Source organism: Hippocampus bargibanti, linkage group LG01 (genome assembly GCF_051943395.1).
Source record: "Hippocampus bargibanti isolate YZ-2025 linkage group LG01, ASM5194339v1, whole genome shotgun sequence".
NCBI lineage: Eukaryota > Metazoa > Chordata > Actinopteri > Syngnathiformes > Syngnathidae > Hippocampus > Hippocampus bargibanti.
The window spans coordinates 4,468,449-4,490,187 of NC_142734.1; the positions used below are offsets into that span (position 1 = coordinate 4,468,449).

General features: G+C 40.5%; 1 protein-coding gene across 3 annotated transcripts in view; it reads right to left on the bottom strand.

Moving 5' to 3' along the window:
- Nucleotides 1–1,534: 1,534 nt before the first annotated feature.
- Nucleotides 1,535–21,739, bottom strand: part of LOC148902797 (synaptotagmin-2-like) — an 81,909-nt gene continuing 61,704 nt past the window's right edge. For 2 of the 3 annotated variants that reach the window (XM_088991154.1, XM_088991163.1), the window contains 8 exons: nt 19,416–19,629; nt 18,931–19,091; nt 12,470–12,607; nt 10,755–10,922; nt 10,162–10,329; nt 9,492–9,609; nt 8,845–8,978; nt 1,535–7,405 (listed from right to left, as the gene is read on the bottom strand). In XM_088991154.1, the coding sequence (XP_088847280.1) occupies nt 7,190–7,405; nt 8,845–8,978; nt 9,492–9,609; nt 10,162–10,329; nt 10,755–10,922; nt 12,470–12,607; nt 18,931–19,091; nt 19,416–19,611 (1,299 nt within the window). In that variant the 5' untranslated portion in view covers nt 19,612–19,629 and the 3' untranslated portion in view covers nt 1,535–7,189. The remainder of the gene's footprint in view (nt 7,406–8,844; nt 8,979–9,491; nt 9,610–10,161; nt 10,330–10,754; nt 10,923–12,469; nt 12,608–18,930; nt 19,092–19,415; nt 19,630–21,739) is intronic. The other variant, XM_088991173.1, reaches the window with a different exon arrangement.

Sequence of the window (21,739 nt, forward strand, 5' to 3'; positions counted from 1 at the left end):
CATTATGCATGCCAAAGTTGTTTGATTTTCTTTTTGACATATCTTGTTCCATCATAAGCAACATGATCTGATATCGGGATAAGATTAAAGTGTGCTTGTTGTGCAATGCACAGTGTACCACAACTGTCATGTGCTGAAATGAATACAGGCATACCGTCATCTGTTAGAAATGTATCATTAGCAATCTTGCTATAAGGCCAATATTTTGGAAGCCTTATTCAGTGTTTTTTGATACTTTTCTGTTGAGGTCATCAAAAGCATGTTAATATAGAATCTTTAAATGAACCCGTTATTAGATGAAGGATAGAAAAATATTGTGTTCAGCAGAGATGAAACATAAACAGCTTATTGGCTAACGCTATGATTAGCCTGAGTCATTCGGAAAAAAAAAGTTTACATCAGCGTAATCTATCAAATTTTCACATTTAAATATATGAAATGATTAGTATGCGCACTTTGGTGTATCCACACTGATCATTAAAATTAGAGTTAAGCAAACCAGCTGTTTGTGTTATTGAATTTAAAGGACAACTGACGCCTGTTGTGTCCATAATTTGTAAAATCACTTCAAATGACTTCTACTGAGCGTATTTTACAAAGATTCCACCGCATATAGCTATATTTTACGTTTTAAGACTTGCGCTGAGTATTCAGGAAGTCTTGTTTTTGAATTGATGACGATGCCTGACGTGACATCACGTCTGGAACGCCCTGACCGAGAAAGCGACACACAATGCATTTTGGGTACTTTGTTTTTGGTCTGAAAACTTCGTGTTTATAGCGAAATAAGAAGGAAAACACATAAATAACACAATGGTGAATCGTTGTGTGTTGCACCAAGACTACTATTTGATACTAGTTGACACAAATTCCCAGCAGACAAATCAACGCATTTCAGAGCTTGGGCGCCATCTTGTGCATTTTCCGGGATGCTACATTGGAGTCCTGACGGCCCGAATTGATACGGAAGGACTTCTTTAATCGATTGCAAACATTTATGCTTTTCTTTTCAGAACTATTTGAATCATATTCATAACTGGATGAGTAACAAGAAAGCATCTTCTCCGAATCTGAAGTCATTGTTTTGTTTCTAGAGCAAGGCAAGATGTCCTGTCAATAACACGGGGGCGGGACCTTCTGAAACTCGGCATCTCATTTTATGTTTTGTGGGGACCTGGGAATGGATTATTCTCACTCTAATGGTTTACTATGGGAAATTAATGTTTGGAATACACACTTTTTGGGAACCAATTAAGTTTGCAAACCAAGGTTTTCTTTGTCTTCTTAGGCGTAACACTAGCCTGTGGTGGGGTCTTTTTCAGTTCCATAATAGCAAAAGTACTCCACTCGATAACAAACCAAGTCCGTACTCAAAGAAAGAGGGTGACAAAAAGACTATATGCACGCGAATTTAATGTTCGTGAGGCGAAAAGTTCGTGAGCTAAAGCTGAGTTATCACCGTATTTTGCTTTTACGGCTCTCTGATTCAATTTGTCTTAACACAACGGCACCACATATTGGACACAAAACATCATTGTACTTAAAAGTTCTTTATTTCCTATTTTATTTTTGTTTTTTTACAGAACCGGTAACACATATAATAAATTTGTCATAAGTTATTTGGCTCCCTTGATAATGTTATAAGACATTTGTCCACATAAGGGTCAAAAGGAGTTTGTGAGCAATGTTTGTGTCCAGTCAAGGGGCTAAAGCATGCGATCCACAGTAGGCACAAGTACTGACATGAACACGCGCACCACGACACAAGACACGAAGGAACACAGCTAGAGGACACAACCTGACAGTCCTCCGATCCCATTGCTTTCAAAGAGATTGATGACCAGAAAGAAAATGGAAAACATCTTGAGCGAGAGGTGCAAGCGTTCAAAAAGGGGGTCAGGTACAGGAATTTGGCAGTATACACCATGTCCATGTTGTAAACATGGAAGCCAGCATTCTTCACGCACAGTAAAAGCAGAATTTGGGGAAGAACTCCAGGCGTCCATATCTTGAGAAGAATGATGATTTTTTTTTTACACAGAAATCAGGACAAGGACACAAATATAAAGGCAAACATTCAAGGTAGACAAATGCACACATTCTATAATCTCAAGAATACGTCACAGAAGGAAAAATAAGTGATTGCACATTTGGCTCAAGAAAAGCACGAGTGAAAGAAAAAAAGTGATGGCAGTTGAATATAAGTGTTTGAAATTGACGAATGTTTTCCCTTTTTAAATCCCAGAATTAAAATAGCAACAGCTGTGCACATAGCGTGTTACAACTAATGATAGTGAGCAACGTTTAAATACAGATGGACATGAATGGTGCGACTGTCGCATCACGGCTGCTATGGCGGGTTGTTATTTCAATTCCAAACAAAAACACAATATTCTTTCTGTCCCGCAACCGAGCCTGATCAATTGTGATCAATAGTGAAAATCTCATCAATGTGCTTGTTTCTGCAGTTACTTTCGCTTTGTCGTCTCACATGTTGCTGTGTAAACGAGTCTGGCCCTAACAAATGCGGTCGGTCGCAGCAAAGTGACGGGAAATATTCCTCCTCACATCATTAGAGTAGTAGTAAAAGCTAATACAGTGAGACCTCAACTTACAAACACCTTATCTTACAAACTTTTTGTCTTACAAACGTCAAATTTATGAAAATTAAACCTTACAATAAGCACTATTTTTATAATACACACCCACCACGGCTGGCGGAGTGATCTTTGGCGGAAGCACACGACCGAACAGCACCAGAGGTTAAGTTACCAACAGTCCTTATGGAAGGTGACTCTCCTTCCATAAGCCATCAACGACCATCAAAAAGGGGAATAACACTTTATTTTACAGCACAGTTTATTTCTTTAATTACAGTCCTCGTGTAATGCGCCTCTTTTTCCAAACAGCAATTCCCTTTGACCCTTGACCTCCAACGCCATTCCATCAAGTCATCAATGACCATCACAAATGTAAATAAAGTGACTTCATGATACAATGCAGTGTATTTATTTCATTACAATACAATAGCACATTTATTATACACAGAATAAGGTATGTTGTGTGTAATTTTAAGGCTTATTTAGTTGAAAAGTATATTTTATGTAAACCCAGGAATGGATTATTCCCATTTTAATGGTTTCCTATGGGATTTTTTTTTTTGAGATACACACTTTTCGCCTTACACACTCTGTCTGGGAACCAATTAAGTTCGTAAGTTGAGGTCTCACTGTACTTGGCCAAGTTCCTTTGCCAGAGTATGTAATTTTGGAAACATGAACAGTTTTTGCACCAAGCTAACATCCTGCAAAACGGTTGTATTTCTGTCTACGATAGCAGCATTAGTTAAAACTGGGAAGAGGTAACCCTTCGTACTACAGTACTGTACAGTATTGTTAGCTTAGCCTTACTCCAAACAATGGAGCAACGACTGATTCTGAGCGTATTTTACAGCATGGTCTTTAAAGCTATGCTCAGCCAACGTGAACCTCTTTCGCTAGTACATATGACAGCACTTTATTGATGTATTTTTTTGTTGTAAACACTTAGCTTAATTAGCTAAATGCTTCGAGCTAGAAACAGCATTGCTAGTTTACATTTTTATAAGCAAGCAAGCGTTCTAATGTTCGCTGTAACAAGTCGTTGTTGATTTTGTAAAACATTTTGTTAATCATGTTCATCAAAACTATGCTAAGCTAAAAAGCAGGCAAGCTATGTTTAGTTGAGACGTTATACTTAATGCCCTCTGTACATCATTTTGGTAGGGTTGTGAAGAATGATCGGACATGACAGTGATAAATAATAACACTAAGCCTACCATCGCGAAAAGGTCAAATCAATCAAAACATCTACACCTACCCGAAGAAAGTGTTGTGGATTCACACAGTTGACAAAGATATTTGCCCTCTTAGTGAACAAAGAGCTCCAAACAAAATGTCAGGACCAACTCGACGCAGCTGAGCTCTAAAGAGTTAGTGCGGGAGTTTTATGGCTTTAGTTTTATCATTCAACTTCTCTACATATATTGTAACATAAACACAGTTGAATACACATAGCCGTGAAGGTCATTTGAATAGAAAGAATAAATAAAAAGCAAGGAAAGGGAACCCCAAGTCATTTGTGTTCAGTGGAATAGACTTGTTCATTATTTTGACTCCGTTGGAAGAAATAATCCAGACATGACTTGACTCTGGATCACTGTTGGCACAAACACTACAATACAGGTGTAATTTTCTCGCTTTTGTTTTAATGGTCAGGTTATTTACGGAAATAGTAGGCTTGAAGACTTGGATACCCTTGTTCCATACGTTAAAAAAGAAAAAGAAAATCGCAACAAAAGCGAAACAAGATTCAAAGCCAAAGTAGCCATATACAGACGCTCCCCAAATAACGAACATTCGAGTTACGAATAAGGGTACAAAAGAATATTTTTGAGGGTATGCTTGGACAGATATGTTGTAAATTAGATTTTGTATTACGCACCTTTTTTCCGGCTGAGCTCGCTTGCGATTGGCTGCGTAATGTGCTTCACGCACACAGAGACGCATAGGTGGTTTCAAGGGCTTTATGTTTACGTGACAGACACCAAGGCTGACCAATCAGCGCCCGAAGTGTTGCCAACAAGTTCAAGGACCGATCCGCCGAGCTCGCTTACGATTGGTAGCGTATAGCATGTGGGCGGGGAAAATATCTCTCTTCTCAGTTGACGCTCCAGCTCCTGGTGTCCCGGATGACAAAAATAATGGTTGTTGCCACGTAATTCAGTAATTAGCTTCAGGAATGGCTTACTGAAGCCCCAATGATATATGTCGTCGTACTACAGTAGGTGATAATTTATTTTACGGCTGTTAGAGCGTCTGTTTTTTTATACTTCCCCGTTCAATGTTTGACTTAAACATACATTCTATACAAAATATAGCATTAAAGCAACTTACGAACAACCGCTCGGAACGTATCCCGTTCGTAAGGTGGGGAGTGTCTGTAAACCCTGAACCAAGATGTATGGTAAGCATGTTTAAAAATTAACTACAATAAATAAAAAGAAATTATAGTACTCGGACCACAAGGAGTTTAAATAGCAAGCATGCGGCTATATTTTCATCCTACATGAACTCACGCACAGTACTGGACGACACTTGCTTAAGAATTTCAGACGTGGAATGGATCTGAGTAATTAGTAGTAGTATTATGCTAACATCTGCATGACATTCTCTCCAATGACCCTCATGGAAAATAAATACTCATTTGATTTCATTTAGAAAATATACAGTGCATCTTTTTTATACCACTTTTGGTGTGATAGTAAAATGACAAATGACACCCATTTAAGTACACGAGATATTTTTGCTCCATCTCTAAAACATGCTCTTATGTACAATATTTTGTATAAACATGCAATTTCAACGTGAATGAACTATGTATATAGGCAAAATTACACCAACGGGTTGCTTGATTACTTCCATGTCGCCTTTTCTTTCGTGTTGTCAAATGATTAATTCTTCATAATTGGTGGCAGTAAAGAAAAATAATTATGGCTTCCAAAATGCATTTGATGCTCATTGACGAAGCACACGCAACTGGTAGTTTTTGTTGAGTGCCAGTGCAGTTTTTATATATATATATAGTTGTCCAACTACGCTTATGAAATAAAGTCAATTCAAAAACGTGAGCGATTTAAAATACAGTAAACCAAAGCCCGAGCCAGGAATCAATGTAACTAAAACATCTCTCCAAATAGAAAATAAGTAAATAAATTAGACCAAAAACCAGAACGAACAGAAAGATTCGCAGTTAGTGCAATTAAATTCATCTGCTTGGTGCACTGTACACGAAACACACATGGATCCGTGCCACGTACCGGACATTATCTTTGCAATCCGAGACAAGTTACACCCAAACAATTGAAAGACGCACAAAACCGTGGCATAAAAATCACCTCCACCGATTGAATAATCGTTCCTAAAGTAACAATTAAAGCTCTGGCTTTGAACAATGTTGAAATTGAAATGAAACATTTGGTGTTAAAGTGCTTGAGGAATTAAGATGTTTGAAATAAAATAATGGCATGAATCAAAAACAAAGAGAACAACAACACTCGGCGGAAGGCGTCCCTGGTAGTTGAAAATTGCTTATTTTGATACTTGGAAGGCTTGTCTCCTTTATGACTGACTGGAGGACGGTACAGCGGTGAAACTTTTATGTGGAGTCCGCGAAGTAGGCCAAACGCACTGAATGAGGGATATACGGTGCCTTCGGGACGGGAGATGGTGCACAGCAAGCAGGCAGTGACAACCGACACTTTGTAAATGTTGGTGGGAGCAGTCAAGTCTTGGTCATTGTTGGCATTTTGATAGTCCCTTGAAATTGCTATTTCGCACAGTCAATGACACATAAAAACACACCTCATCTTTAAAACTGAAGATCCATCGACCCCACGGAGAACCACCTCCCTGAAATGCGATCGAGTGCTTCCTTCTCTGACCGTTCTTTGATCGTAACAACCCGTGTAAGAAAAAAAAAGGCGTGGCGTCTTCTCTCAGTATTCCTGAGATGACGGGTGAAAGGTGAACTAATCGAAAAGGCAGTGTGTCCGTGGGTAACTGGGTATGTGGCTAACACTACTACTTGCTACCCAACTCTAGGAATGTACGTTAACCGAAAACAATGGCCGAGTAACGTAAGTGGCAGGTGCGGAGCGTGGTGCACAATACACTCAAGGAATGGACCTGCTTGTGTTATTCCTCTATCATATGGCAGTATAAAGCATTTTTTTTATTATTATTAAGCACTATCATAAGCACACTGTGTCGCTAAAGGGAAAGGTAATGATATGGATGACGAATGGGCGTTTTATCCCCCCCCCCCCTACTTGCCAGACTATCGTTCTTCATCGTTGACGCTTTACTTTCTGTAACACAACCGCAATCCCAATACAAAAATAGATCTAAAGAAAATCAACAGAGCATCTGTCCATCCTCTAATATGTCGTCTTTTTTTCAATGGCATGATTTCACATCACATGATGTTTTTTTTTAACATTTTTAAGCTCTATTCGGCATCATGTATTGTATCAATGGATCTTTTCAAAGATGGTAGAGAGGGAAGGTGGGGGGGAATCGAATATACATTAACATGTGGGATCATGTGGACCTGATCGGAAAAATGTGGGTCACTCCAGGACACCGTGGGTTTACTTCTTGGCAGCCAGAGCAGCCAGGGCGCCATCCACCTCCTCCTCAGGCTGTAGTGGATGCCACTGAGCAATGGGGCGTCGGGGGTTGGCCAACATGTCGGACCAGTGTTTCAGCCCGGCCCCGGTGGACTTGCTACCAACCCAGATCTTCCCAATGGCATCGTTTTTACCAATCTTGTCATAATCCAGCACCGTGATCACAGCTTGAATTTTCTGATAATAAAAAACAAATATACGCACAGGACAATGTGTTTCAATCAAGTACAAAAACAAACATCCACATGAGAAAACTCTTGCAATCGTTTAATACACAATACAGATGCTCCCCAATTTACGAACGATCAGGTCCACATGGACGAGATACGTTCCGAGCGGGCGGTTGTAAGTTGAATTTGTTTGTAAATTGCTTCTGTGCTATATATTGTATGGAATGTATGTTTAAGGCTTATATAAGTATGTTTAAAGTTTATATAAGTATGTTTTGTTTACCTGTAGGCAAAAAAAAAAAAAAATCAAATCAACATAATTATAATACACCAAAAAAACACAAATCTATTCTATCTATTTGAGTTACTTCCGGGTTGAGTGAACGCTGGCGCATGTGGCTGCCACTGCTCACCCACAAAAAACGTATGCCGTGACTGTAAAGTGACCTTGAGTTTTGACAGGCGCTTAGAAATTAAATTCAAATTATACTCCCCCCTGCCACGCCCCCAAAAAATAATCAAGAAATACACATTAATATGAGGATATTCACACTGTTTAATGTGTATGAAATGATAGCTATCTATCTGTTAGCTATATAGATATCGAGCTAGCTATCTATTAGCTAAAAAGCTATGTAGCTAATTTGTAACAGACAATAAGGAGACAGAATGAATTTAACACAACTAGCTATCTAGCTAGCTAGCTATTAGCCTGCTAGCTTTCTATCTATTTGAGTTACTTCCGAGTTACTTATTATTATTATTATTATTATTATTATTATTATTATTTAAGGCTTGTATAAGCAACCTGTATTGGCTTGTACTGAAAACTAAACAATTAAGAAAATATATGCTCTATAAAGATATGTACATGTACAACTGGAAAGAATACAACATATGTTACTACAAAAATAGCGTATGTACCGTTGTTCGTAACTCGGATGTTCGTAAGTAGGGGAGCGTCTGTAATTAGAGGCTATTTAACTTATTCGCTGCCGTTCCCGAATTTAGTCGGGAATTGAAAAGTGTGACGTGGAGCGCGATTTTCGGGTTTTGGTTTTTCTTGCGGGAGGTGCCGATAAAGTGCTGGTCAGACCTCTGGCAATGTTTTCCCTTCCACGAGGGGGCAGCATTTGCCTTTTATCCATGTTAGCTTTGGTTGTTGTTAAAGTGCTGTATTTTATTGTATTTTGTATAGCTGCCTCCATTTCTAGCTCAGATAACTCCAGACCCATATATCTTAGGAATTAACTCTTTTTTCTGAAGAAAAAAGAGGGTCTAAGGTTTCCTACGCTGAATTGAATGTTGATATAGTCCTAAAATTTTATATTGTGTGGGTCCTGCAATTTGAGTGAAAATGACAGACCCCCTGACACTGGAACAGACACATTTTTGCACATCGTCTTGCAGTGAATGAGTTCATAAACAATCGGCTCTTGTTCTCACCTGCATTTGCTCAAGAGGAATCTCAAAGCTGAACGACTCGTTGTAGTAAGGATTCAACGTATTCTTCTTAACTGTTGTCTTCTTCTTCTTCAGCCTCTTCCCATTCTGTAGCAGGTTAATCTTTACATAGGGATCTGAAAGACGGATAACACAATGAGCCCAACACCAAAGTTGGCCTACTTGGGCTGCAGTGTACTGAAGTATTAACAGATGGAGCCACAGTTCTGTTGATTGTCTGTCTTCTGTTGATTTGTATTAATGAAAAGCAGCTAGCAGGGGACAGTGTGAGTGAGTGTATTATCGCCGAGAAAGCACAGCAACTTCACTCGGATATCATCAAGAAGCAACTACATCAACGACCATCGCAAAGGTAAATAAAATGACTTTATTATACTGTACAGTTTATTTATTCAATTCCAATACAATAGTATGGTAGTAGTATTAGTAGTAGTAGTATTGGTATTATTAGTATTAGTAGTTGGAGTAGTAATAGTAGTAGTAGGAGTAATGGTAGTAGTAGCAGTAGTAGTAGTAGTAGTAGTAGTAGTAGTAGTAGTAGTATCATATCAGATATGTGCAGCTGTCAATAAAGGTACCCGAGTTCTTATAGGATGTAGTGTGTCAGTTTCAACTTGTGCTTGACAAACCTGAAAGACCACCCACGTCCATTTTCTTCAGGTTCTTGGCCTCCAAAATGCAGATTGTGAGTTTACCGGCAGTGGGTACATAACGAAGAGAGATGCAAATGTCACCCAGCTTCTCTGGCTATTTTAAGAATGAAAGGTGAGAGAATGTTACAATATAGCAGTCATGATCTTGAGAAACAGCAGGACACATTATAAGGGCCAACAAAAACCATCATGCTACTCTTGATTAAAGCGCTCTTGACGTGGGTATAAATCAACACCATTTTTTAACTTTAGAGGGATGTCTTTTGGAAATTTTGCTTCCAATCAATTCAAAACATTTGTAAGGTTATTGAAGGGAAGGGCAGGCTCAAATTGTTATTCCACAAAAAGTAATTTACGGTCCTTGCTTTGTGAAGTTTGTTTACACATAGGAGCAAGATAAATTACGAAGAATCACGATTTATGGCGTTCTTGACCAATCCCCAAATGGATTGATGAATTATAAATGAAGATGTGCATTCAATGAGTTTTTGTCATTCGAAAAATGCCTGAATGTAAAGAAAACTGAAGTGATGTTGTGGACTTCCTAAATCCAGCAAATTTTGATGACAAGAAGCTATGGAATCAGGCAATAGCTTTTAAGAGAAATAAAGCTGCAAGAAAGCACTTTAGTTCCCGACTTTCTTACCTCTTCTTGGTCCGCGCTGTCTAAATCTCGCCATTCTTCAATTGGCTTTGCTAAGTCAAGGGTGTTCATGGGTATTTTGATCTCACCAATGACGTCATGTTTTGAGAAGCGATCAAAATCATAGACAGACATAACCAGAGTCTTTCCTCCCATCTCTTGGAATGGAATCTGAAAAAAATATATATATATCCAAAATTCAAAGCAAAATCCAGATTATCTGAAAAGCAAAACGGCATTAGCTGTGACTTTAGTCGGGATCTGCCAAATGGTTGGTTTAACACACGGCTTCAGTCGACTAGGCCTGCCTTTGACAAGTTGTTTGAAGTGTTTGTGTGTTAAAGTCACCAAGCTTTATCAGTAGGCGCCAAAGGTGGGCCTCTCCTTTAATTTAATTCTCGCCCACATTCTCCTTGTCGGCCACCTTCAAAATGTCTGCAACCTTTTATTGCCAGTGGATGAAAGTATTAGCGCTAAGCAGGTGTTAAATTCTCAGAAGACAGGGAAGCAATCCAAAACCAGATCATGACTGGCCAACCAGACATGAACGTATTCTTTTAAATAGTAATGAGTATAAAGAGAACTTCAATTCCTACCTTGAAGATAAAAGTCTCATTGAAGACCGGGTTGAGGGTTTTCTTGTGAACTTTTGTGTCAAACTTCTTCTTCTTGTCAGGTAGGACAAAGACCTTGACATAGGGGTCAGAGGTGCCGCCGCTGTCCATGGAAAGGAGATCAGCAGCTTGCAGGATTCCCACAGTCAGCTAGAAAATGAAACATGGATGAGAAAAAGTCAGAAGAGACCCCTCGGCGCATTTTCGTGTATCAGGTCAAATGATCTTTCCTTTGGTCTACTATTTGATTAGGCCAAGTGCTGCATAAATGCTAAGAATGTGATTAACAGTTATTAATTTGTTATGATAACATGCTACTACAGTAAACAGAGAAGAAGTACAATAAAGTCTCGTTATATCGATATTCTCGGGAGTCGGAAAAAATATCGATATAACCGGACAATCGATATATCCGATCCTGCGGCATGTAAATTTTCTCCTTGCGTTCATAGAAATACAGTAAAGTCTCGTTATATCGATATTCAAGGGAGTCCGAAAAAATATCGATATAACCGGGACTATCGATATATCCGACCCGGTTTGCATGTAATTTTCTCCGCGCGTGCGTAGAAATAGTATCGATATAACCGGGACTATCGATATATCCGATATCGATATAACGAGACTTTACTGTAGTATCGTAATAAGCAGTACTATCGATATAACCGATATCGATACAACGAGACTTTACTGTATTGAAAAGTGATCCATGGTTCTGAAATTTTGAATTCTGGCGAGTAAAACATGGCTGAACACATTTTCATTAGGGCCCATGTACATCTCATCCTGTTGACTTGGGCCCCCTGGCTCCTTATCTGAAGTCAACAGTCTCAAACTTAGGTCTTGAACTGGACAGTAACTTTAAACTTGACCGACAAATTGGTGCTGTTGTTAAATCCGGCTTATTTCATCTCAGGCAGCTGGATAAAATAAAACCTGTCCTTTCTCATGAGCACCTTGAAGCACTAATTCATGTCTTTGTCACATCTAGGCTCGATTACTATAATACGCTTTTCTTTGGAGTCAGGCAATCCTACTTGAAGCGTCTCCAGTTGGTCCAGAATGCTGCTGCTCGCCTCTTGACTTGTACTCGTAAGAGGGAGCACATAACTCCGACTGTGGCATCCTACAATGGCTCCCTATACATATTAGAGTTCTTTTCAAGATCTTATTTGTTTTCAAATTTTTAAATGGCCTCGCTCCTCCAACCCTATACACTTTCCCGACGCCTCAGGTCTGCTGACCAGACATTATTAGATGTGCCAAAAACTAATCGGAGGCTCAGAGGGGATCGAGTCTTTTCCGTTGCTGGTCCCACTCTCTGGAATGACATTCGGCAAGCCCCCTCGCTGCTCATCTTTAAAACCCATCTCAAAACTGACTTGTCCTCTTTGGCTTTTGACTCAGCATGATTCTGACTTGATCATGGTTTCACTACCTCGTGCTTTCTACTACCTTTATGACTGCTTTATTTCCTGTATATGGTAGTTCTCCATGTTAAGCACTTTGTTACAGCTTAATTTGTTGTTAAAGCGCTATATAAATCAATATGTACTGTATTGTCTTGTATTTTAGCTTTGACATTGAAAATTGGTGGACGGCTGGAGGAATAGGACTTCCTCTTACTGCAATCCAGAAGATTCTTACTTTGTTCCAGTCTCTATCGATATAAGTGTGAAAGGGCCTATGGTCCTTGCCTTGTTCTCCTGGAAGTCATAGTCAATGGAATACTGCAGCTTCCCAAGCTTCTCCTTCTCTTTCACCTCTTCTTCTTTCTCATCTCCAGTCAGTCCAGGTTCAACATCGTCTTCCTCGTCGTCATCGTCCTGTTGTTTCTACGAGACAGAGGGCAGGAAGGCATTGGAGGAAATAGTGAGCTTATGCTCCAAAGTCTGAGGTTGTGCTGATCAACAACCCTAGGCCATCAGCGGTCGGGTTAGTCACAGCACCTACCTGTCACTTCCCCTGCACACACAGGTGTTACTAGTGCAATCTGTTCATCGATGACCAAAGTTGCAACCTGACTTGATTTCACAACTTCTTGGGTGACACCGTTTGCTGTCAATTTGTTTGTTTGTAGTCACTGTCTTATATTTAAAAATGAGGTGATGAAGTTGTCCTGACCTAGAAAACACTATTCACTGAGGGGGCCTGGGTGCAAGGAGATTGAGAAAATTATATACCTGCTGAGTTGGACATCCACTCTATTTAAAAATAAAATACAATAAAATGTCCATCTGTCAGTTGTTGCTATGCTGACAAACAATCTCCCGTACTGAAAATAACTGACAACTTTCACTTGGTTAAGCCAAGCAGACATAAAAATACATTTGTCAAATGGGACGTGAAAAACAACATGGTGTTCCTGTTTCTTCATCCATCCATCCATTTTCCAGACCGCTTAATCCTTATTAGGGTTGCATGGGGTGCTTGAACCTATCCCAGCCGTCTTCGGGCACTCGGTGGGGGTACACCCTGAATTCGTTGCCAGCCAATCACAGGGCACACAGAGACAAACAACCATCTACGCTCACTCTCAGACCTAATGACAATTTGGAGTGTTCAATTAGCCTACCATGCATGTTTTTGGAATGTGGGCGAGGAAAAACCGGAGAAAACTCACGCTGGCCTGGGGAGAACATGCAAATTCCACCCAGGTAGGCCGGGCCGGGTGTTCCTGTTTCTTGACCTTTTAAATAGTATGTAGGTTTTTGTCCAAGCTGATGGACACAGCAATGAGGACAAGCCAAATATTTGACACCGTGAATTCTGTCTGTTTCACAAAAGAGGCTGGCTGACCTGAAAGCATTGCTGGTGTTGGTTTAGTGTCGAACACTCACATATTGCCCTGTTTACGCTGCTATTGTTTAATACTCTTATTGTGACTAACTGTTCCGGTATTGGGTCATTATGTTGAACATGATGGATGGCATAGGCAATATGGCTGTCTCCGAAGAATTTAAGCATGAGTAGTGAGACAGAATTGATCAAAGGGTCAATAATGTTCATTTGGTCTGTGGGTTTGGGAAATTAAATCGACTTCCACCCGCTAGTCGGGAGCAAGGTGGTTTCTGATAGCTCCAGGTTTGTAAAAGTCCAAACAAAAAAGACCTTCGGTCATGCTTCTTATTCTTGAAACTTGAGAGCTTTGCTCTTAATACGCCCTTTCGGTTTGGATTCGAGTCGAGTTTTGCTGGCTTTCCTATGGGTGTCATCTTGAGAAAACAAAGATGTCTTCCTAAAAATCGGACGGTCCAGCTACTTTCTGGTCATCTGAAAGAGGCGAGCTGGAACAGGGCGGATACACTGATAAAACACACCATCTCACTCCACTCATTTTTCTCCCATCACACGCAAACACTGGGCTGTCGTGCGTGCAGTCTAGCATGCATGCTTGCTAACTCACGCCCTCTTGTCAACTCGCATGATTGTTCCTATTTGTGGCATTCCCTATTTTTGAAGTGGACAATGCGTTTTTTCATTCAAACATGCCAGGCCACAAAATGCAGGGTAGGTTTCTTTTTCTCAATGAATCACCTTTTAGCGTGTTGGAAAAGGATGCATGCCCTTTGCTGAACATGGGATGACTATCAAGAGGAGGTTTCATGTGGAGTAATGGTGCGATGAACAGCCTTCTCCTTGGAATGGACTAAAATCTGGATTTTCAGTACGGCAGCAGTCGAGCAAACATTCAGGCACACGGTGTCTTTCTCATGTGTCACCTTGTGCGTCAGCAGCATGGGTCATCCAGGAAAGTTACTCTCAAGTCAAGTTGTGGCCATTCAATGTTACCTACTGCAAGGGTATACGCTGGTCTTTGTCAAGAGATACAAAAAAAAATCTTATCCGTCGCGGAACTCGGAGCATGTTTGCACACGTGGGGCGCCAATGAGTCAATTTCAGACCTCAATTTGTTGCAAATAACCTCATTGATTTGTTGTGGCACTACAACGGCCCATGATGGTGGAAACAAGCCCAAAGCTCACCGGTGGGGTTGCGTTTGTATGACATTATCCAGCTTAGCCCTTGCACATGCATGTTAGTGATCTCTAGTGAATTGCCGAGTGCACAAGTCATTCAAAAGGCTCAATCAGAGGAGGGGATCCATAGTCACTTCAAAACATCTGCATTAAAACGGGACTCTGTGGCGTTTCACATATTTGAAGAGCACCATCTCTGTATCAAGACATAGCAAATTGGTGCGGCATGTCGCTTCAGTGGATTATGCGAAGCAGCTTAATTGCTCCCAAAGATTCCTCAAGCACCAGCAGCACCTCAGCTTGCAAAGAACGAAGAAAGCCATTGCACTCATTGACATCACCACTGCAATCCATCCCTTCAAGCCCAGCCCGCCCCCACAGCCCCCCCCCCGCCCCTCCGCACTGGTCTGCGCTTACTCAGAGCGGCCAGAGAGGGGCGCCACGTGCTATCAGACCTACCGTAGGCAGAGAGGTCCACCACAGTCAAGATACACGGAGCACATATAAGACACAAAGCAGGAAGGAGGAGAGCAGAGACAAAGGAAGAGATTGAACTCACAGCAGACACCAAAGAATGGTAATCACAGCAAATGCAGTCAACTAAACTGTCGGGAGCGAGGAAAATGACAGAGAGGCCAACCTCCTCATTAGCACAATCATATCTGGTGCAGCAGATCCATTGTGCCTTGAAATAACGTGACTTTTAGATGTATTGTTACGCATCTGAATGAGTCGTCAAATCATCACTAAAGCATCTAAGGACAAAAAAAAAAATCATGATTACAGTATAAGACCTGCGCATGAACAATTGTTCTAACTGCTATTTTTATAATCACTCTTGAAAGGTTGTGAAAACAGTGTTGTGGCTGAGTTGAATAGATAGGACATGTCATTTTCCACTCAAATCCCAAAGCTCCAGTGAGAGTGAATGTGTGTGTGTGAGAGAGAACAATAACAGTTACAGTTTGACAAATACATCACAGAACAAAAGAAGAGAAAAAAACCGATAATAACGGTTAGTTCGGGTGTTATTTTCATCTGTGGAGAATACACTGACCTGGTGACAAAGCCTCCGAATAGAGTATTTGCTCATCGTCTGCAGTTTACTGCTGTTCATAAAGTGCTGGTCGCAAGTCGAAATCCATTCAAAATGGCCGACGTTACGTTTACATGACAAGATAGTATACGATGTCAATCTGTTGCTTTTAAGCAACGTTTTCTATTGAATACTATTACACACCACACTGTTTACAGTTCATTTATACATTTTATTATTTTTAGTGTCATTTTTATCATTTTATATTTTGCATTATCGATCTTTATTACTTTGTCGGCGCACATGCTTTCTGCTGACCCAAATACGCACAGCTTCCCGCGCATGCGAGCTGTACCTGTAATGTATACAAAACTGTTTACGGTACAGTTCATTTATAATTGTTATGCTTACCTTTTAGTGTCGTTTTTAATCATTTTATATTTCATATTATCGTCTTTTATTTAGATTTTAAATTGTGGGTTAAAGTAAACACTTATAGGTAAAGAATACAGCTGTTGAAAAATCGCTCTCCCTGCTAACGGCCAGAAGAGGTCACCCGACACACAAGCTCGGACTCAGGCGGATGCCAAAGGAAAAAAAAATCAGTGTACAGTACGACAGGAGATGTTGCCGAGACGGTATCTGCACTGTATAACTACTGCATTGAGTGTAATCACGCAGTAGATTGCTGTGCGAGTGTGTGACATGCTGGCTGGCCAAAATTATAGTACGCTTGCGTGTTTCGGTGGCAAGCGTAGAGTAAAAAAATACAAATAAAAAATGAAAAAATAAAATGGTCTGGCGGTACGGGTGGTCGTAAATCGCCCCGGTCATAACTCGGTTGTTACTTGTATATCGAAAAAGTTTGAAAATACACCATTAATTAGGGGGTGCGCCTTATACATCGGAAAAACCAAAGCTACTTCACGGGTCTTGATAAATGCCTTATACTACTGGTTCTGAGACACACTTCTGAAATAGCCAAGTTGCTCAAATGACCCGTGATTATGTGATTAGTCCTAATTATTGATATTTCATTCATCTTTGTGAAATACGCCGCTCATGTTAATTTCTCACACTAATGATCAACAACGATTTAACAAGGTTGGAAAAAATGATGAATGACTAAATGCAACACTGGAAATGTTTACATTTTGAAATTATCACTTCTACAATATTCTGTGGAAATCGACATGTCCCATCACGCGTGAGCTATTTTTAACACAGGCCTGTGAGCAATTGGTGTGATCCTAGGGAGCTACCTGGTGCCTGCAGTCATCATGTTGGTGAACCTTCTGTTCGACCTATTTGTCTCCACTTGCGGAGAAAAAAAATAAACAAGAGGGCTAATTTCACAGTTTTCAACTTAACTCATTCACCGCCAGACGACGTGCAAAAAATGTGTCCACCTAGTGCCAGGGTTTTTGTCATTTTTACTTAAATTTCAGGACCCACAGAATATTGAGTTTTAGGACTACGTCCATAACCATTCAATGGAGCGTAAGAAACCTTAGACTCTCGTCTTTCAGCAGAAAAAAAAGTTAGTCTTGAGCTTATTTGGTCCTGGAGTAATCTGGGGTGCAAGTCGGGGCGGCCATACAAGAGGCAAATGCTGCCCCCTAGTGGAAGGGAAAAAAAACATTGCCAGAGGTCTGACCAGCGCTTTATCGACACACACCCCGCCCCCGCGCAAGAAAAACCAAAACCTATTCCTGAATAAATTCGGGAATGGCAGTGAATGAGCTAAAAATACACACGACTGGGTAACCTTCGCAAATTCAAATCAATCTGTCTTTTCTTCTGTCTGTGTGTCGTGCTTTAAAAATTGACATTGCTGCTCAATGATGTGGTCTGCATATTACGAGTTGATTGTATAATTTCACACGGAGAAGATGACTTTTAAAGGACAACCGACACCTTCCGACAAGTTGCATCCATAATTTGTAAAATCGCTTCAAATGATTTCTACTGAGCGCATTTTACAAAGCACCACATATAGCTATATTTTACATTTTAAGACGTGCGCTGATGATTCAGGAAGTCTTATTTTCGAGTTGATGACGATTCCCTGAATGACGTCACGTCGGGAACGCCCCTGACCGACAAAGCGACGCACAATGCATTTTGGGCACTTTTTTCGTCTGAAAATACCATGTTGATGGTGTTTTCGAAGGAAAAGTAGATAAATAAGGTGATGGTGAATCGTTGTGTATCGCACCAAGACTACCAATTGCGGTAAAACGCATAAAGAAGGTGTTAAGTTGACACAAATTCACAGCAGACAAATCAGCCCATTTACAACGGAGATTGTGCCCCATCTTGTGCATTCTCTGGGATGCTACATTGGAGTCCAGACGGCTCGAATTGATATGGAACGACTTCTTTAATCGATTGCAAACATTTATGCTTTCTTCTTCGGAACTATTTGAATCATATTCGTAACTGGATGAGTAACAAGAAAGCATCTTATCCGAATCTGAACTCTCTGAAGCCATTGTTTTGTGTCTGAAGTATCCTGGCGTGACGTCACGAACAAGGGTGCGGGACTTTCTGAATCTCGACATTTCTGAGCTCATTTTGTAGCAGTTTTGGGACACTTTGTCATTTCTATTGGTGTTTGGCATTTGACTAAAAATATCAGCCTGCGTGTTTTGGCTATTGTAGATGCTATAAAACGTTTTTCTGATGTCAGTTAGGAAACAAAAAAATGGTGTCGGTTGTCCTTTAAAGATGTGTTTCTACCATTTGATTCTTACAGGCAGGTTTTGAATCTAGCACAGGTAACCTACGCTTCAGTATATAGAATAGAATAAATCTGTATCATTGACGAGAAGAGTGAAGTCCAAGATTACAAAATGCAAGTTATCGATCAAATTGAATGACATTGTTTTTGAAAAGAAAACTAATTCCTGAACGTTAGGCTTCAACAACCGAGATGTAAAAGAATGACAAAATGGCCTGCTTCTGGAGGAGTAGCAAATCAGGGGATAGTTTAAAAAACAAAAGCAGTTGGCGTTAAAAATGGATTTGTGTCCATGTGTTGTTCTATTACCCAAAGTCATATTATGAAACACTCACGAAACACAATCAATCGCTTGAAAAAATGAGAAATGAACCCAAACTCCCACACAGTGTCACATACCTCTCCGCCTTTGAGGTTCTTCATCCCCATGTCACCCTTCCCCTTCTTTCCCTTCTTGTTCTTCTTCTTCTTGCAACAACATTTTTTCACAATGCAGAAGCAGCACGTGAGGATAAGTAAAGCGGCGACCACAGCAATGGCAATGATGGCCCATGATGGCACTGAGAAAGGAAAACAAATCCACAGATAGGCGAAACATTTGTAGCTCGAGAGGAAGGAAACAAATAGTTTGACATTTGACCGACCACTCGTTTAGCCTGGCCCATGTCATGCTCTGGATCAAATATATTTAGTCGGAGGTGGCACACCCGCGATTAGATTGAGGGAAAATTAGATTTCTCTGCCATTAGGTGAGGGGCAACTGCTGATCAATACCGAATAAAGTCATTATGAGGCAGCCGATGCCCGCAGCAAAAGAAGAAAACCCAATTCCAAAATGGCTGTTTGGTCATCGCAAGTCGATCGGAAGTTGATTCGTTACTCACGTGGGATCTTATCGATTTCATTCAGAAACTTGTTTTTGATCTCGTCGAAGGCATCGTTCTTGCTGACTGGCTCGGTGGAGTTGTCTGCAGAGACCAGTGCGACAGGAGCAGGAGTCACAGTGAAGGCACTGGCCCCTGTTGGCTTGGCAGCGACCATGGGCGTTGTCTGGTGCTTGAACAAATTCCACTTAGTCATTTAGGCTGCACACAGTCCCTGAAATGACATCAGGGAAACGCTCAGTTGTCTGTCACGTTTTGGTGGTCTTAAACATGCACAGGTACAGTCGAGTCATTCGCTTTCTGGGAAGGCAAATGCATGATTGCGCAAGTGTTCACTTATAGTCACCAACGCGGCTTAGTGGTAAATTACACTTTACGGCGGTTGAGAGAGACAGACAGAGAGAGTGAGAGAAAATGCACAGGAACAAAACAATTATTCCTTACTGCTCGTTTAAAGGACAACCGACACCATTTTTTTTGGTTCCTAACTGACATCAGAAAAACGTTTTATAGCATCTAAAATACCCAAAACACGCAGGCTGATATTTTTATTCAAATGCAAAACACCAATAAAAATGACTTAAAGTGTCCAAAATCTGCAAAAAAAATTGAGCTGCGAATTGGGCGTTTTCAGAAAGTCCCGCCCCCAGTTCGTGACGTCACGCCAAGACGTCTTGCATTGCTGGAGAATCAAAACAATGGCTTCAGATTCGGGGAATATGCTTTCTTGTTACACATCCAGTTATGAATATGATTGAAATAGTTCTGAAGAGGAAAGCATACATGTTTGCAATCGATTAAAGAATGTATTCCGTGCCATTTTGAGGTATCTGGATGCAGGAAATGTAGCACCAAAAAGAGGCAGAAAATGGCGACAAAGCTCCTTGTAAGGAATTAATCAGCCCGTTTCCACAGGCTGATAAATTCCTTCCATGGAGCTTGGTCGCCCTCTTCTGCCGGCTTTTCGGTGCAACACGAGGTTTTCAGACCGAACAAGTACAGCAAAATACATTGGCGTGATGGAAGGACTGCTACAATGTGTCTTTTTTTTTCGGTCAGGGGCGTTCCTTTAGTGACGTCACGTACGGACTCGTCACTAACTCAAAAACAAGACTTCCTGAATATTCAGCGCGAGTCTTAAAACGTAAACTCTAGCTATATGCGGTGGAATCTTTGTAAAATACGCTCAGTAGAAGTCATTTGAAGCCATTTTACAAATTATGGACACAACTTGTCCGGAGATGTCGGTTGTCCTTTAAAGTGTCCCAAAACTGTCACAAAACGAGCTCGGAACTGCGGGGATTCAGAAATGCCCGCCCCCTTGTTCGTGATGTCACGCCAGGATACTCCTTCACAAATTGCCTTGCTCAAGAATCCAAACAATGAAAGAACAATTAATCGATTGCAAACATGTATGCTTTCTTCTTCAGAACTCTTTGAATCATATTCATAACTGGATGAGTAACAAGAAAGCATCTTCTCCGAATCTGAAGCCATTGTTTTGATTCTCAAGCAAGCGTGACGTCACGAACTTGGGGCGGGACTTTCTGAAAATCCACAATTCACCGCTCATTTTGTTGCAGTTTTGGGACACTGAGTCATTTTTATTGGTGTTTTGCATTTGACTAAAACATTTTGGGGTCTTTTAGATGCTATAAAACGTTTTTCTGATGTCAGTTAGGAAAGAAAAAAATGGTGTCGGTTGTCCTTTAATTGTATTGGAAGTTGTTAAAATCTGTGAACACACTAATTAAAAAACATAAAAAAAAGAAGTTATGTTATGTTGAAAAAAATAAAATAAACAATTTCATCAGCTAGTCGTCAGTCCTTGGTTGGCCAGCCTGAGGTGTAATAAAAAGCCTTCGTGATGGAGTTTGTCTTAATTAAAGTGCAAAAAGGGTTGAGGTCATTCCTGGAATATTAATGAACAAAATGATAAATTGAGAAGTGTTACGAATGTATGATGAAACCATTTCTATTCCCAGAATCCTTTGGCCGAGACCCAATCCATCCATTTTTAAGAAACGGGTATTCTGTCCGGTGATTGACGACGGCAAACTGCGCTACGGTCTGACACTGCGCCGGTTTCCAACATATTTCACAAGGCAGTGAGGTCGGTGGGCAGTCATTTGAGTTCACTCGCCGACAATATTTAAGAGAAATAACCATCAATGCTCAGTTATACATCACTTTTGCTTTGTTTGCTTGTCACCTAATGTTCGCGCCATGGGATGCTGTAAGGAGGAACAAAACAAACGTCCACACACCATTCCGCCATTTCATTTTCACACGGCAAATACACACTCAATCAAACCTTTTTATCA